Genomic DNA, 17,661 nt, shown 5'->3' with positions numbered 1-17,661 from the left:
TTTGGATATCAACTTCAAATTTGGAACACAACTTATTTAGACATGTTCATGGCCCTAAATGAGAAAAAGTTACAAAATTTCTGGAAGAAAAAGATAAGTTAAATAGTATTTCATATACATTGAAAATAGAAATGATAGCTCACTTTTACCATCTGAGTCTGAGAAAGTCTTTTTCAGCACTGAAAATAATGAGAAAATGAGCGAGAAAAAGCTCATTTTCAGCAAAACACCAACATAACATATACCCAAGAAATATATTTAATTTGGGTCTGTACAGATGCCTTGAAACAAAAAAAAAATGTGGGTCAAACTTACCTGCGAACATCAAAATCGTCAGAAAATTATTTGTGTGCACTTCAAAACACATCAGTGTATCCTCACTTTGCACGCATGTTCATGGCCCTAAATGAGAAAGTCACAAAATATCAAGAATAAAATCACAGATAACTCGAAAATCAAAATGGGTCAAATTGACCCGGAACATAATATAAGGGTTAAATAGTTTGGAATTCGAATAGTAGTAAGCGATAGATAAAGTTTGATATGTATTGAATTCAAAGTCATATATTTAAAGGGACAGTTTACCCAAAAATGTCATTTTTCACATATCAGCAAAGGGTCTGAATACTTAGGACCATGTGATATTTCAGTTTTTCTTTTTTAATAAATCTGCAAAAATGTCAACAATTCTGTGTTTTTCTGTCAATATGGGGTGCTGTGTGTACATTAATGAGGAAAAAAAATTAACTTAAATGATTTTAGCAAATGGCTGCAATATAACAAAGAGTGAAAAATTTAAGGGGGTCTGAATACTTTCCGTACCCACTGTATATACAGTGCAGATCTTATTACTTGAGGTTTGTTTTTTAGAAGGAAAAGAGAAGGCTAGCTAGTTTAATTCATTCAACCAGAGCTTTATATTCAATTTAATTTATTCACATAACTCTCCTTAGAATGTAATGAATACAAAGCTCCTCCCCACAGTTAAAGACTATGATCCCTTAAAAGCAAGCTTAGCATAACAGTTGTAATGTGGATGGACTTCGAAAGATACTTTGTCTGGAATGTTTCATGACAGCCGGCTTACACTTATGTCTTCATTCAGACTGCATGGTCTGGTGCAAAGAGGAAAAGAAATAGTATTGGTTAAATTTTTAACAAATATTGAATGAGGAGAAAGCACTGATTTTCATATTTTACTCTGCATATGTGATGGAAATTTTAAGTAGGCCACTGCCTAAAAGAAGAACAGTCTAGTTTTTCTGATAGGAGTGAGTAACCCTACAAAATTGTTCAGAATGTATTAAATGCTAAATGTAAAACAAACTAAAATTAGGTTTGGATGGCCTTCCAGTGCTCATGGCACTGCATATCTGCATAAATATATGAAGTTATACTGTATATATACCTTACACTGTAACATACATCTGTACTCTCTCTTCACTCACTCATGTGAACTTCCTCTTAACAAGTGTTAATCCAATGGGTTATTTAAGGCCTTGTTGGGCTGATACATATATTTAAAAGTTTATGGATTAAATATGGAATATAGTATGTCACCCATGTCACTCAGTCCTAGATGTTTGCATATTGACAGAGGACAATCCTGTACTCTTTCAACTGATTAATGCCAACATTTTGTTCTATTTTAGCGCTTTTCGTGAATAGGAAAATGAAAACAGTACACAGCATAGTAACTTGTTCCTTAGCTTCTGTTAATGAATGCATCTTTGTGTGCTTGTTGTGAGTGGCACAGTGGACTTGCAGCCACTGCAGTGGCGGTGACTGATTGTGCCGGGAGCAGTGTTAAAGTGATGTACCCTCCTCCCATATCTTATCATCCAAGCTGTCTGACTCCAGCTCTGTCTCTTTGCTTTACCTAGAACTGCACACGCCAGGGCCAAAGCAGAGGCAGCTGACCAGGCGGCCCTGTCTGCCAGCCAGGACTCTGATATCGCCAGAGCAGCGGCCAGAGAACTGTCCCCCAACTTCTATCAACCAGGTATCCCACCATCCACATGCACATCCACTTTCTCTCATGCACTCACACATACACACACACACACACGTTTTCTACGCCCTTTCGCCCCTCCCTAATTACTCCCTTTGTGTCCTTGTCTTTGTGTCTGGGTCAAGTGTCTCTTTTTTGCCTCCCTGTCAAGCAAAGGCAAAGAGAGCAGATGCAATTGCAAATGAGTTGTGAAGGGGAGGAATATCATTTGCATAAATTTCTTGCTTCTCTGAGCCAAGCTCCGACCGATTTTAATTCCTGCAAATTATAAAAAAAAAACATCAGGCTCAAGAATTATAAATGTGTGTTGTAGACTGTATATTTTTTTATATAACATTTAATTTGTATTCTAAACAATTGATACGTTAGCATTACCAACATGAAACAAGTTGGTGAATGTCACATGGCATATACAGTGGGTACGGAAAGTATTCAGACATTTTAGCAAATGGCTGCAATATAACAAAGAGTGAAAAATTGAAGGGGGTCTGAATACTTTCCGTACCCACTGTATATGTATGATTTATAATATCACATTAACCTCAATTCAGTGAGGCCACAGTTTCTTCAACCTCTTTCTGCTCATATAAAGCCTTGTTAAAGCCAAAAAGCCTTTGGCATTTGTCCATACATTACCAAATGGTTTCGGGATAATTCCTAAATGCTCCAAGTGGAATCCTTAAATCCCCACCCCCAACTAAATCGCAGGTCTGCATGGCTGGCCAGTGACGTCTTGCTTATGAAGCTAAATATATTTTACGTATTGTGAATTACTATGTCGTGGTCAGAATCCCTGTTGCTTCCTGAAGGATTTTAAATAATTAATATAAATAAATAATATATAAATAATTGTGTTACATTAGCTCAATTGTCAGTTAATTGCACTCTAGCTGGATTTGACAGCACAACCACAGTGGGATTAAAGCTGCTGGGTGGATGCAAAGAATCACATTGCTGAATCCCTTCAACTCTGGTAGCTGTTTGTGAATTATAACCATTTTTCCTATATTTTTAAGTTATGAAATACTTGCACTTTTCTAAATGAGATCAAATGTTTCTGCTAACAGGGATACCAGCTTGAGTAGCATATCAGTTTATTTTATTTGTTAAGGATAAATCTGTTACCTGTGGAGTTGGGCATTATTCAGAATTTAAGTATTAGCTCTGCATTTAGATTTATATTAAGTTTATTTATTTCATCTGTTACGAGCCCCTGTTTAAATTAGCCAGAAAGGGGAACGCAACATAAAGGACATGTAAATCCAAAATGTCATGCAACTACATTTATTTAGATAGCAAAACTAAACATAACACAAAGGAAACACGTATCAAAAAAAGGAAAACAAAAAAGTTCCTAAAAGAACTAACGAAAGATGATAAACAATCCAAAACCATCGAATGGAACAACTCCAAAATATAAAGGCAACAAAAATGAATGTACTGAAATTAAGAAAGAAAAATAAGGGTAATAAAACTTGTTTGCTGCTGGATCTCCTTCCCTCTTGCCATGCTCCGCTTCAGCGTCCTTAATATAGTTAATCAGCACTCATGCCATGAGACGCAGGTGCACAGAGGAGGTCCTAAACAATCAGACTCAGAGAGAAAGATTAGGAGAGACATGATGTCACATGAAGGAGAATACACACTCAAGGCATAGACCGTAACATCATCACATTTAATAAATTATTTTTTTTTTAGACCAGGGTGGAAGAACACTTCATTTCCCAGAAAGCATTACCTGTGGGGTATGGCCAATTGTACGGAGAAGAATCAAAAGTATTGTGTTCCCCCAAAAAATGTTGTGTTTGCTTGCAGAGGTATTGAAATATAGTTTTTCCTCCACCCTCATATTATTTTATGAGTAAATGCAAAGTTTTTTTTCTGGGGAACACAAAAGATTTGCACAAATTAAAAAACATTGGAATTGAATTTTTACTCCCATGTCATTTTTTTTCCATCAACCATGTCCCTTTAGTTATTCCATACATTTCATTTTCAATTCCAGCTCATGAAGTGAAATGTAGTCAGTGTTTCAGTTCTGAATTTCACACAACCTTGGTTGTCTGCACATGTTTTAGGGAAATATTGCCCAGGACTAGTCAAGTTTAATTCCATTTTATTCAAAATAACCTTACAGAATCTTGTTGCAGAAATTACGTCTTGGGGATTGGGATAAAAATGACAAATGTTTATATTAGTGAGACACTCATTTTTGTTTACAATCTATAATTCACAATAATTAGGCTGCTGCTACTTGTATATGTAAAAGCCACATTATAATATACAAGGTCAAAGATCCTCAATCCTACAGACTTTATAAAAATCACCAGGCTCATAAATTCTCATTTGTCCTCCTAGAAATATCAAAATACAGTTTCTGCCTCAACAAAGTGTCAACACAACTTACTCGAGGGAGCAATGTGGACTGAATGTTTTTTTTTTCTGAAATGTACTTACAGTTTTGTTTGAGAGTGCTTGGTGTCAAGACTCTCTGCAGATGAGATGTTCCGCACTTTAGCTTTTTAAAAAGGCTGATAAACAGTGTGATTTATTTGTAGTCTGGGCCTGGGCACAGTCCAGTGCAAGTTCTAGAAAGCCCATCTGTGTCAGCTGTGAGGCCACTCTGGCCATATCCATGGTCTGGAGAATCTGCAGAATGACTGGAAGCTCAGACTTCAATCATAAAGCAAGTGGCAAAGTTCTTAATGTCCGTCCCTTCATAAACACTAAGAGACTGAGACTGTGAAAACGTGAAATTGCATCTGTTCTGCTGGCAGTTTATTCTGAGCTTGATATTCACAAGCAGCACTCTTGAGATGTTTTGTTTCTGGGCATTGAGTGTTTGAGCCGTATTTAGATGTATCAAGGTCTTTTTGTCTGGCAGTAATCATTTGATCTTTTTACTTGTTTCTTTTTTTTTTTTTAAGAATCAGACCGTCTAAAATGTAATAAAAATTTAAAATTTTATATTTATATAAAATGTAAAAATTTTTAAAGGGGTCCTATTATGCTCTTTTACAAAGTCTTGATTTTGATTTGGGGGTGTACTAGAACAGGCTCTCATACTAGGTTGTTCGAAAAACACATTATTTTTCACATATTTTACATTATTACAACACCTCTCTCCCCAGTCTGGCATGAACAGCTCGAATAGTTCCTGTATCAAATGAAGCCTTCTGAAATATGAAATGTGCTGTGATTTGGTTAGCTGGGCCAGTGTGTGTTGTGACTGGCACAACTCGGCGGCTGGTCTGGAAATGTCATGCTTTACAGACTAACTAAAGTTGAAAAAGTGAAAAAGCATAATAGGACCCCTTTAGTTAATTAAAAAAAATGTAAACTAATTCTGACTTTTTTATACCCTTTTAAGGTCCTGACTATATCAAGCAAAGGTTTTCCAGTGAGCCCATCGAGATTAAAGAAGTACCAGAAGAAAAGAAAGAGAAATCGCCTTCAAGAAGTCCGCACTTTTATCGCAAAGGTACGACCCCAACCCAGTCCCCTTCCCAAAGCCCCGGGCCCACACCACCTCCCTCCCCGCCTCTCATCAAGAAAAAGCCCTTCTTTAACAGAAGTGCCCCAAAAGCCATCAAAGAAAACAAGCCCCCTGCTGCCGAAAGCCTGGCAGTGGGTGTCACCAAGGCTATTTCCAGGATATCAGACAAACAGGAAGTAAAACAGGAAGTAGTACCTGTAGCCAAACCTTCCAAGCCGCCGGCGCCGGTCGCCAATGCCTCCAGCCCTGGGAATGGTGAGCTGCACTCCCAGTATCACGGATACTATGTGAAGGCGGAGGTGATGATGCCACCTGATGATCCAGAGGATGAAGAACACCATGCAACGTCAACTGCTCACACCAGGATGCCCCCATCTGCAAAGCAGTACCGCGCACCGACCCCAAAACCAGTAATGGCCAAAGAGAGCAAACCCGAACCCAAACTGAAGAAACAGGAATCATTGAAGCCAAAGAGCCTAGCAGAAACTAAGAAAGCCAGCATGGAAATTACTACTGACATTGTTGAGGAGGAGTCAGTAAGTAGCTGCAACATCAACATGCATGACATTTATCAGTAAAATTACTATTTTTGGCTGTGTTTAGCACTATCAATATAATATGTAATATGACTAGGTTCTTTTCACAATATATTAAAAATGCATTTTTTCACAGATGCATAATCATCTATATTCTCTTAATATTAAACTGTGATATTATTTAAAATAAAACTAAAATAAAAAATAAAAGCAATAACAGCATGGAAATTACTACTGACATTGTTGAGGAGGAGTCAGTAAGTAGCTGCAACATCAACATGCATGACATTTATCAGTAAAATTACTATTTTTGGCTGTGTTTAGCACTATCAATATAATATGTAATATGACTAGGTTCTTTTCACAATATATTAAAAATGCATTTTTTCACAGATGCATAATCATCTATATCCTCTTAATATTAAACTGTGATATTATTTAAAATAAAACTAAAATAAAAGCAATAATTTTAAGTGCTACACATGAATTTAGGCATCACAACATTATAATGTTAAGTATGAGATTTCTAAAGTGTATATGTATTTAACAGTGTTTAAAATGATTAGTTTTTAAATATTAACATATGTATGAGATTTCTAAAGTGTATATGTATTTAACAGTGTTTAAAATTATTAGTTTTTAAATATTAACATATGGTGCACTAAGCGATTTTTGCCAAATGATGTTGATATCTGAAAGCACCAAAACAAACATGCCCATACCCCAACAGGACCTCGCCCCTATTTTTATATATAATAAAAATAATTTTATTCTCTCTGTCAGTACAAGACATGCCCCTTACTTCTGATTGGCTACAAATGTTTTTGGGACTCAGTCTGACACTGTGGTCAAAAGCGTTTTTCAAAAATTGCTTAGTGCACCTTTAAAGTAAATAATTGAAATGATCCTGCACAATTAAATATCCAATATTGACTGATACTAATAAATTTGAACATTTCTAATAATGGAAAATAAACAGTATGGTATTAATATACTGTATCATGCATGCTTATTTAAATGGTGTTTTTTAGTTTTAAAATGTTTATTTTTATTTTATATTTAAACATAGGGCTGCACAATTAATCGAATTTCTAATCGCGATTACAATTATGGATGCCACAATTACGTAATCGTTCAAAGCGGCAATTAATCGTTCAAAGTCCACTTATGTTATTCTGTGTGCTTAAGATGCTTTTTTTATCTTAATGGGTTTTCCATTGTTTTAATTTTAGTTTTAGTATAATACTATAATACCATTTATATTTTTACTTTTTTTATAATTTAAAGAAGAAACCAATCCGATGTATAGTTGACATTTGAGGCTTAATACTATAGAAAAGCACTAAAAGTTTTTCAGTTAGTGTTTTCAGCTTGTTTATTTTCATATAAAAATACGGCATGCAGTTGCATCAAACAATGGTATAAACATCATTCAATGTAAATTGTGATAATCGTAATTAATAATCACAATTACAATTTCAAGGCAATAATTGACAATTATGATTTTTGTCATAATCGTGCAGCCCTATTTAAACATATAAATTAAATATTGGCCATTACATGAAAATAATCATCAGCTTTTCAGTATTAAAATTCAAATTTTAATATTGGTGCATGCTTAATATTTTCATTTGCTATATGAGAGCAGGTGCCATTCAATTGCTAACCTCCAGCTTTGTCTCTTTCGCTGGTTCTTCAGGGTCCCAACTCAATATTGGTCATACTAGTGATGCTGTTAAATATTGGACTGGCAATTATTTTTGTCCATTTCCTCACTTGACGGCACATTAAACTCAGGTAAGACTCTCGCACTCAGATGGAGGATTTTTCAGGTTGCCATAGGCCCTGATCTTTGCCTCATGTCAGTCACCAACTAATGTAGTCTACCTTAGTCTTGCCATGTAATTGCAGCTGTGCCTGAATGTTATTCAACATAATTACTTACCCTCTAACTGTTTCGACCCTTCAGTGAGCTCATGAAAACTAGCGGCATAGGCCCCTAATTCTCCGCACTTGCATCAATGGCCTTTAAAACAAAATGGCGCCAGTCAGACTCAGACACAGGCAAAGGACTGGACGACTGGAATTAGAGCAAATCATGGGAGAAAGACGAAACCCGGACCATTCGGCCTGAGCCAACCCAGTTCCTCTGGCGATGATTTGTGACTCGCTTGGGCTCTGAAAGCTGAAGCAAGCAGTCGTTGGGAAAGAAAAAGAATCTGCTGATCCAAGCCGTACCCAGTCAAGTGCATGTCCACCCCGCTGCTAAGGGGAGGGGTGGAATGGGGGGACTTAACTGGATATGTTCGGAGATGCACTTTTAGTTGACGGAAACGAACAGCTGCCTTTCTATTTTACCAACTGACGTTTTAAAGGGGAGATGTGTAGTGGGTTGCCAGTGTGTTTGGGCAGCAGGAGTGTGTACCACCTGTGTCCGCTTTCTGCTTGGTTCAAAACACCATGCACATTTTGAATGGGTCACTTGCCAGTCTTATTCCATTACCCATCTCTACAGCCTTGTCTAACATCTCTTGCTCCTGTTTTAGGAGATTCATCTGTGACATGCCTGTGCATTGGTACTGGTTTAACGACTTTGTCTTGACTTTTTTTGTTTGTCTTGTTTTCTGTTGTGTTCTTTATTTCTGCACCTGTAGCTAAGGATGACGAAAATATCCAATGTAAAACCTGAAAATAACAACACGTTACAGTTTGAACTGTAAGATTTAACATGTCCTATGGAAAACCCCTCACACTACCCTTAACTTGACGTGCAGAGCGGTACCTGCCTCAATATTATGCCTGCTAAATTGTGTTGAATACATTCAGGTTGACCCACTGGTTATAAATGGGAATGTAGAGATGGTTGCCTTTAAATAATTTATAACAGTGTTATAGTTTACCTCAGAAAATGTGATTTTTGAAATGCTGTCTTAATTAGGAATTTTTGTGGAAATCTGCTGTTATTCTCCATTATTTTGGTCTGGTGGTGCATGAGGATGTGATTGCAATTATTGTGCACATGGTGCATTCGCACCAGTATTTAAATGACAAATGTATACATGTAAATAGATCTATTTTATATACAAAGTCAGAATATATTTAGTCAACAGCTGGACACTAAATGGCCTTGACTAAAATTACAGCACTGCATCTTTTGCTGATTGATTCAAACATCCTGCGTGCATGGTGTATTTGCCGGCTATGGATGTGTTGTGTGAAGCATGAATTTCAGCAGTAACAGGGTGACTGTTTTTACAGAGGTTTTGTCAGACTGCGAGAGTATGTGAGAGGGAAGGAGGAGGGAAGAGAAGAGCATCAGAATGGATGATGGCTTGTCATTTGACAAGAGAGAGTAATCTTCAAATATAGAACAGACTTATTTTTAAAGAAATAATATCTTTTAAAGAATTTTTTCTTTTTGTGGCGGGGTAAACATCTTTGATTTACACTCATTGGCTATGTAAATTGCTGTTTTTTTTCAGTTTTGTTTTCTATTTCTGTTTATATTCCATCCTGACCTGATACATATTAGATGTAATTAAAATTTCCCCTTAAAATTTAACCGTAAAGATTTTTTTTTGTCATTTTGTTTCCATTACCAAGAAAATGTACAAAAAAGTTCATGTCTATACAAAATTATAATTTCTGTATTTTTCTAAAAAAAACAAAAAACAAACAGCTAGTATTTAAGATGTTTTATTGTAAAACAGCATTCAATTTAACTCTTTTGTGCTGTTATGATTTAAGATCTAGCATAGCTCTTCAAATTGACCATACAAAAATTCACAACTGAAGAATCATAAATTGTGAATTCAAGATAAAATGTTGCATTAAATCTAGGTTAAAGCAAAAAACGGGTAATTAAAGACCTGCAACAGCACGAAAGGGTTAAACACGACATTTAAAATGGCTTGAATCTGTCATTGTAATATCTTAACATTTTTCATAATTGGTTTGAATGTATTGTTTTCATCTTAAAGGTTGAACAAATGGAAAAATGTTGCTGAAAGTTTTGATATGAACTGTCCCACACACCTTAATGATACTGAAACGTATATATAGACATATATATTATTTTTTGGAAATTATTGATATAAATTATAATTAAAAAGGTGACTTTTCAAAGTCTTGAAGCATGTCCTGACATAGTTTTTTCCCATTTCATTGACCAACACCCGGTCCAAATCATGTCTAAAAACCTATTATTAGACAAAGACGAGTTTTGAAATTATTACACACATTAATGCAGAAAATTATTAGACAGAGAAGAGATCAGACAGGGGGCTTCCATTACTTCCATGCCGTCTCTCTAGGCTTACAGGTATGTTTTATTTTAGAGCAGTCCTTCCCCCTTGAGTGTGAAAATTGTTCCTTGTCTGGAGGATTGCTGCAGTGATCCTAAGACCAAAATAGTGTGAAGCAGCTGCTGTTGGCTGGGAGTGGGTCATGTTTGAGCACCATGAGAGTTGCGCCAGCCTATGTCGTCTCTCTCCTCCTCTGAGCTCAATGGAGAGAGTGGAAGGTCACCCACCAGCTGCTTTGTTGTTCTCTTTTAGTATGTGAACATGGACCCCATACAGTTAATATAGAAAGAGCCTGAAATAGAGGCTCAGCCAACAGACATAACACACAAAGTTCTGTTTCTCAACAGCCGCAGCCATTAAGCGTCTAATCTCACGTGACATCTTACCTCAGTAAGCCTCTGCTGACGCACAAACAGGAAGAAGATCACTCCGTGGTACTTTATGTCACGTAGTTACATGACATCACTCAGTCAGCACTCATGGAATTTCCTCCAACTTTGGCACGTTGGGTCGTTCTTTGCATAATTTCTGAAAAATATCTTTCACCCCCATTGGTTGAGACCAACTTAGATCCTGTATAGTTTGAGAAATATTTTCGTGGGAATTGCCAAGGTCAAACAGTATCGGTTACACAGAATTTGTGGCATGTGAATGGGAGACAGTGAGAAACCTCAACCATCTCAAACTACATACACCGGCTCATATTTCACAGGCCATCACTTCTTCTAAAGAAAAGGTTTGCGGTAAAGAGCCATTGTGAACAGAGTGGATCTGATTTTTTTTTATTTTTAATATTAAAAAAAAAAAAATTAACAATCAAGTACAGTGGTCTTCTAACCAGAAGCAAATTCTTTTGTTCACAACCCTTTTTTTTTTTTTTTTTTGCAAAAATGTTACATTATTAAGTAAGTAATATGTAAAGTAATTAATTTAGTCTTATCAAGTACTTTGTTTTGCTGCTCGAGGACACAGATGATGATCATGACATGTCCATTAATGTATTAAAAATTAAAACATTTTTAACTCAACTTCCCTTTTTGGGGATTTTTTTTGATAGGGAGGCTCCCTTTAACCCTGTACTCTTACCCCTTCTTGCCCCCTCCCTGCCATTAGATCTAGATTGATAGGCCCCCAGGGTCAAAGCTGCGAGGTCAGCCCGTCCTGAGACACCTGCTCTCTCTTGTCAGGCCTGCAACACTCCCACTGTGAATATGCCACCTCACACCCAACCCTCTTGACAAGAGCTGTAGTGAGCCCAGTCTTTCCAGCACACATACTGTATATATCACTCCGACAAATACAGCATGTGTCTGCTATGTAGTGCTCATCAGAGATTCACTTGTTTTATGTCATACGAGAAATACACAGAGGGATGTAAGTCATGAATACAAAGGAAATCAATAAATCTATCTATCTATCTATCTATCTATCTATCTAAACAGTTTTGAAATAAATACATTTTTTAAGAAATTAAATAAAACAAAAGTGGCAGTAGACTTTTATAACATTACAAAGAATTTCCATTTCAAATAAATGCTGTTTTTTAAACTTTCCATGTCTTGAAGAATCCTGAAAAAACATTCTGGATCCAAATCAGCATTCAGAAAATTCTGACAATGAATTTTGAAAAAAGAAATTAATTACATTTTAAGTTATATTACATAAAACACTTATATTTCATCTGTTTTTGAATTGTAATAGAGTTTCTCAATATTACTGTTTTTACTGTATTTTTGCAAAAATAATGATATGTATATAAAAATTTGTAAAGTACTGTATTGGCATGTTTGTTTTTATATACTTGCGAATTATTACTATTTGCATTCATTAAGCATAACACACAACATTTAAGTTATACTTTATGTTGTTACTCGTGTTCCTGTGATCAAGTGTCAGGTAATGTCTCACAAAACACACATTTACAAGAAATGAGTGAAAGCTACTCCCGGCTAATGGCAGACACTGTTGATAAGGCTGTTATTTTAACCTCCTTTAACTATTTCAGTCTGTCCAAACTTCAAACAGGAGGCAGTTCTGAATGAAGGACAATACTCAGCAGCTGATAATGCGTCATGCATCCAGGAAGAAGAATCAAGTTCCTAATTGACAGGCTGCTGGGTGGGCCTTTATCATTTGGCGGAATCTAAATGTTCTTAAAAATACTACCTGGTATCAAAATACTATACAAACAAACAGTGTGAATATCAGTCATTTGAGATGGATTTGCTAGAATGATGATCACTTGATCTGGTCAGAAAGCTGATTCGAAAAAATAAAAAAAATAAAGCTGGTCCTATAGCCCTCCCAGATGTGGAAAGAATTTGTTTTTCTTATTGCCATTATTTTTCACATTTATAGTGATGTTGAATTGTATTGCCAGTTTGTTTTCAAGGTCATCAACAATGTTTATGATCAGGTAAACCTGATACTCTCCCTGTAAAGTAAAATAGCAAAATCTGTTTTACTATAAGATTATAGCTTTTAATCTTATCTTTATTATGTATTATTATTTATAGTATACTGTATATTTTAATACATGTAATTTCTGAAGGATTAAATTAAAATTAAAAGTGGATAAAGCACTATGTTGATTACTCACCTCAGGGCCAAAAAACTTTTTCACATAAAATGGAAAAGTCTCATGAAGTGTTTCTGAAACAAGGACACAACCTCATTGGTATTCCAGCTGCATCACCACATTAAAATATAACGCAGTAAACATATTACAACAGGTAGTACCTCCTTTCATGATGTAACACAATTTGATGTCTTCACAAGGAATATCTGGCTGCACATGATCCAACCACAGCTGACCTTTGTAGTAAACAATAGCATGATATCCAATATGAGTGATTGTGAACACTGAAAAACAAGGCAAATGTCAAATTAGGTAGTTAGGCTAGATTTATTTAATTAAAATGGTTAAATTAAACAGAGACTGTTCCATAAATAAGACTATATTCTATAACCAACATAAAATCTTTCTCAAACTTACTTGGGATTACTCTATAAGTTACAGAGTACAAATTCACTCCTAGTTTGCAGGGGAAACAGTCCATTGACAGGTAATACAGTGGGCCTGATTAAAGAGAGAGTATTAGCTGTTCATAATGAAATTAATGTGTTTTTATGTTATCGTGTATCATATTTTGTGGGTTACTAATATGTAGGTTTCCAATAATAGTGTCTGTATGTACACTATACTGTTCAAAAGTTTGAGGTCAGTAAGATTTTTTTTAAATAAGTTAATACTTTCATTCAGAAAGGACACATTAAATTGATCAAAAGTGAGAGTAAAGGCATTTATAATGTTACAAAAGATTTTTATTCCTAATAAGTGCTGTTCTTTTGAACTTTCTATTCATTAAAGGATCCCCAGAAAAATATATCAGTTTTCACAAAAAGTTTAAGCATCAAATCAGCATATTAAAATGATTTCTGAAGGATCATGTTACTTGACCCCAGACATATATATGTGTGTATGACGTGTGTATAAGAAGTATTTGATAATCCACTTACCATCAAAAGTGTACCAAATATCAATACTTTCTGAGGAGCATAATAATGTTCTCTCTGCAGTCACAGACAACATGCAAAATAATGCAAAAAAACAGAGAAAAGCTGAAGGGCACAAAAGCACCATATCTGTTATCCTTCTTGAACAACTCCAATGGCAAACACTCTCTCTCTCTCTCTCTCTCTCTCAGAATCGTTATGTACAAGTTTTAAACGAATCGTTCTCTAAAACAGTTCTTGCTTTTGACAATGCACTGCATTGTTGTAAAACACTATTGATTTGAAACCCAGTGCCAGTGGTTTTGTGAACAGGGAACTTAAAAAAAAAAAAAAAAAAAATTTAAAAAGGAAGTTGTCATGAGATGAAATCACAAAACTAGCAGGAATGAAGAGGGTACAGTAAATGATTTTATTTACAGTTTCATACATGTTTCAAACATACTGAATGACATAAAATTTCTGGAAATATTTTAGACAATAAAGTAGTTCACTGAAATGACTAAATGAAATTTCCTGCTTTATTTGTCATTAGGTTATTTTACAGACCAAATACAAAGAAATCAACAATTAGTACAATCTGGCAGTGTATACCTGCCACTGCCCTGGTAGATCAATATCTCTACCATTAAAATGCAATAAGCTCTATGCACCAATGCTTTTTCAGATGGTTTTGCTTCAATGAGACCAAATCTTATACAAGAACTCAATATAAATATTAATTATCCACTTGATCTTATCAGAAAACACAGAATGGAAAGAAAGAAAGAAAGCATACTATGTGTAGCTTGTCCCATATACCTCCCATCTGTCAAAAATATGCAAGGTCATAAAAGTAGTTAGAAGAAATGAATTGTTTATATAAATGTATTTTGTTTGTGTGAAAGAGGTGCAGACCTTTTTTGGCTTGATCTTCTTTGTGAAAAATATTTTGCCCATAGAATCATGCAAATTTACTAAATAAGCAATTAGCATTTTTTGTAAATAAATCAATCATATAAATTACACGTGTACCATGCTTATCGTACCGGTAAGTCTTTTGTTGTGTAGATTATTCATTGCACAAGACATTTTATGGGTTTTGGCTGCAAGTTAGGATGAAACTACACGTTTGATATTGTCTGTTTGAATAAATGTAAAGAGATTTTTTTTAAATATATATTATGGATGCAGATGATGTATGATTTCACTGCACTTTCTCTAAGGAATGTGTTCAGTCAAGTTTTAAAACTGACACAGTAGAACACATTTGTTGTTGCAGGAGTATATGTTGCATTTAGTGTTATGCCGGTTTCTTTTTAACAATACTCACATATATTCTATGTTTATTATCTGATGTGACTTCATATCCAGACTCTGTCGCAAGCCATAGTCAAAGTGGTTATCCCAACAGAAAGGTACATGTTTTTCTTTTTTTCCAAATTCTTATGAAATGTAGAGAAAGAACTTATCCCATCTCTGTAGTTTGAAAGATTGGCCATATCCGTGCTACCAGAGGTTGGTTTGAGTGAGCAATAGTTGAGGCCTTGCATGAAAATAAGGAGAAGCTACTAACAATACAAGGCACACACATGCATTGCATTTCCCTATAAAGGTTTTGCTTCATAACGCTCAGATAGGTGAAGTTCATATTAATAGAGAGAGGTCTGTGATTTTTTATTTTTTATTTTTTTTTGCTTTTGTTGACATGCGCTACTACCTTTCAAAAGTTTGGGGTCAGTAAGATTTTTTTAAAGATATTAGTACATTTATCCAGCAAGTATTCATTCAATTGATCAAAAATGACAGTAAAGGCAAGTTGCAAAGATTTCTATTTTAAATAAATGTTTTTTTCCAAAGAATTCTGAAGACAGTATATCAGAGTTTTCAGAAAAATAAGCATGACAACTGTTTTCAGCATCTCTAATAAATGTTTTTTGAGCACCAAATCAGCATATTAGATTGATTTCTGAAAGATCATGTGACACTAAAGACTGCAGAAATGGCTGCTAAAAATGTCAATTTTGCCACCACAGGTATATATTACATTTCAAAATATGGAAAAGAGATTTTAAATTGTAGTGTTATTTCACTATATAACTGTTTTTACTACATTTTTAATCAAATTCAGCCTTGGAGCATAAGAGGCTTCTTTTAAAAACATCTTACCAGCCCCCAACTTCAGGCAGTAGTGTACATTGTTTTAATTCTGTCTGGTGTTTGTAGGTCCCAAGGTTATTTTCGTAAACGAAAACGAAAACTAAGACTAAAACGATTGATGAAAAAACAATTTCGTAAACTGAAATAAAATAAAAACGTCAAAACAATTGAACAACTAAAACGAAACTAAACTAACAACAGTTATTGAAAAACTAACTGAAATAAAATAATTATCAAAAAAGAAATAATCGTTTTCGTAATAATTACGTTCTCACCCCTTGGAGGGAAAATATACGAGCTGTGTGGAGGTTTAGGGAAATAGCCTGTATGTAATGGCGCATCACGCACATAGGGTTATCTGACGGAGAGACGCAAAGCAGTTTAAAGCCTGCACGGGTCCTGTTTGGTAAACGTGCACCAGCAGTACTTAACAGAACACCCGACCCATTATCTGACAGCAGCACTAATTTAATTCTGTACCAGACGAGAACCGTTTGACAAAGACCGCGATTCGCGACCCGAACCGCGCTCGCATTAAATCTATTACATCAGGTAAGCAAGATTATGTATTTTATCGTGTAACACAAGCAATCAAACCAAAATTAGGCTTTCTAAGTTGGTGCTTTGAAGAAAAACAGACATGCAGCGCAACATGATAATTAACAGAAAAAAAGATGAGAACGCGCATCATTGCAAAACTTCTCTTTTGGATTGAACCGTGAATCATGTTTTTCCCTGTAAGTACCTGTAAGTATGTGAACAAAGAAGTGCCACTAGATAGAAGTTTGGCCACAAAATAAATTTTACAGTAAATTCAGAGAATATTTGCATTTAAATGTAATTTATTTACGCTTTCGCAATTAAAACCATATCATGACTCTCCACGATGAGACAATCACCTGATATTATTAAATTCACATTTAGTCATCTAGCAGACGCTTTTATCCAAAGCGGCTTACAAATGAGGGCAATAGAAGCCATCAAAATCAACAAAAGACAAGTCTCAGTTAGCCTAATGCCTTTTTTTTTGTTGCTTTTTGTTAATAAATAAAAGAAAACAAATAGATAGAATACAAAAATAATAGAGAAGCTAGTGTTATTTATTTATTTTTTTAAAGAAAGCAAGCAGTTAGTAAATTAATAGACTGCAAGTCTAAAAGGGGCAATTTTTTTTTAAAGAATAGAATTAGAATAGAGTGCTAGAATTAGAGGGCCAAGTAAAGATGGAAGAGATGTGTTTTTAGCCGATCCTTGAAGATGGGTAAGGACTTTTGAGTTGGGAAGGTCATTCCACTAAGAGGGAACATTTAATGTAAAAGTCTGTCTCTTTGGGATGGCACAATAATGCGCCGTTCACTTGCAGAACACAAGCGATTAATTGTAAAGGTTTGATAGAACTGGCTTGAAAACCTGCCAAGAGAGCATTGCAATAGTCCAGCCTGGACAGAACAAGAGCTTGAACAAGGAGTTGTTCCTTGTTCAAAGCATGTTCCAAAACAAAGGGCCTGATCTTCTTGATCTCCAGCAAGATAAGTATAGAAGATTTGGAATCTGCTCTTGCCAGTCTTAGGGCTTCAACAACTGAGAGTAAGGCAGTCTTGGTTGAATGTCCACTATTGAAACCAGACTGGTTGCTGTCCAGGAGGTTGTTCTGTGTGAGAA

The 17,661-nt window shown here is 35.3% G+C and overlaps 1 protein-coding gene across 3 annotated transcripts in view; it reads left to right on the top strand.

Annotated features, from left to right (window-relative positions):
• LOC107686034 (junctophilin-1-like) overlaps positions 1-12,416 on the top strand; it is a 26,846-nt gene extending 14,430 nt beyond the window's left edge. The window contains exons 3-6 of one of the 3 annotated variants that reach the window (XM_016482844.1): positions 1,884-2,002; positions 5,382-6,043; positions 7,743-7,840; positions 12,353-12,416. In XM_016482844.1, the coding sequence (XP_016338330.1) occupies positions 1,884-2,002; positions 5,382-6,043; positions 7,743-7,823 (862 nt within the window). In that variant the 3' untranslated portion in view covers positions 7,824-7,840; positions 12,353-12,416. Of the gene's footprint in view, positions 1-1,883; positions 2,003-5,381; positions 6,044-7,742; positions 7,841-8,012; positions 8,781-9,301; positions 9,633-12,352 lie in introns of those variants that run through there. The other 2 variants (XM_016482843.1, XM_016482842.1) reach the window with 2 other exon arrangements.
• The last annotated feature ends 5,245 nt before the right edge of the window (positions 12,417-17,661 follow it).

This window comes from Sinocyclocheilus anshuiensis, unplaced genomic scaffold (assembly GCF_001515605.1).
Source record: "Sinocyclocheilus anshuiensis isolate Anshui unplaced genomic scaffold, SAMN03320099.WGS_v1.1 scaffold930, whole genome shotgun sequence".
In the NCBI taxonomy this organism is placed as follows: domain Eukaryota; kingdom Metazoa; phylum Chordata; class Actinopteri; order Cypriniformes; family Cyprinidae; genus Sinocyclocheilus; species Sinocyclocheilus anshuiensis.
The sequence above is the reverse complement of the archived record's forward strand: the minus strand, read 5'-3'. Positions and strand labels throughout refer to the sequence as shown.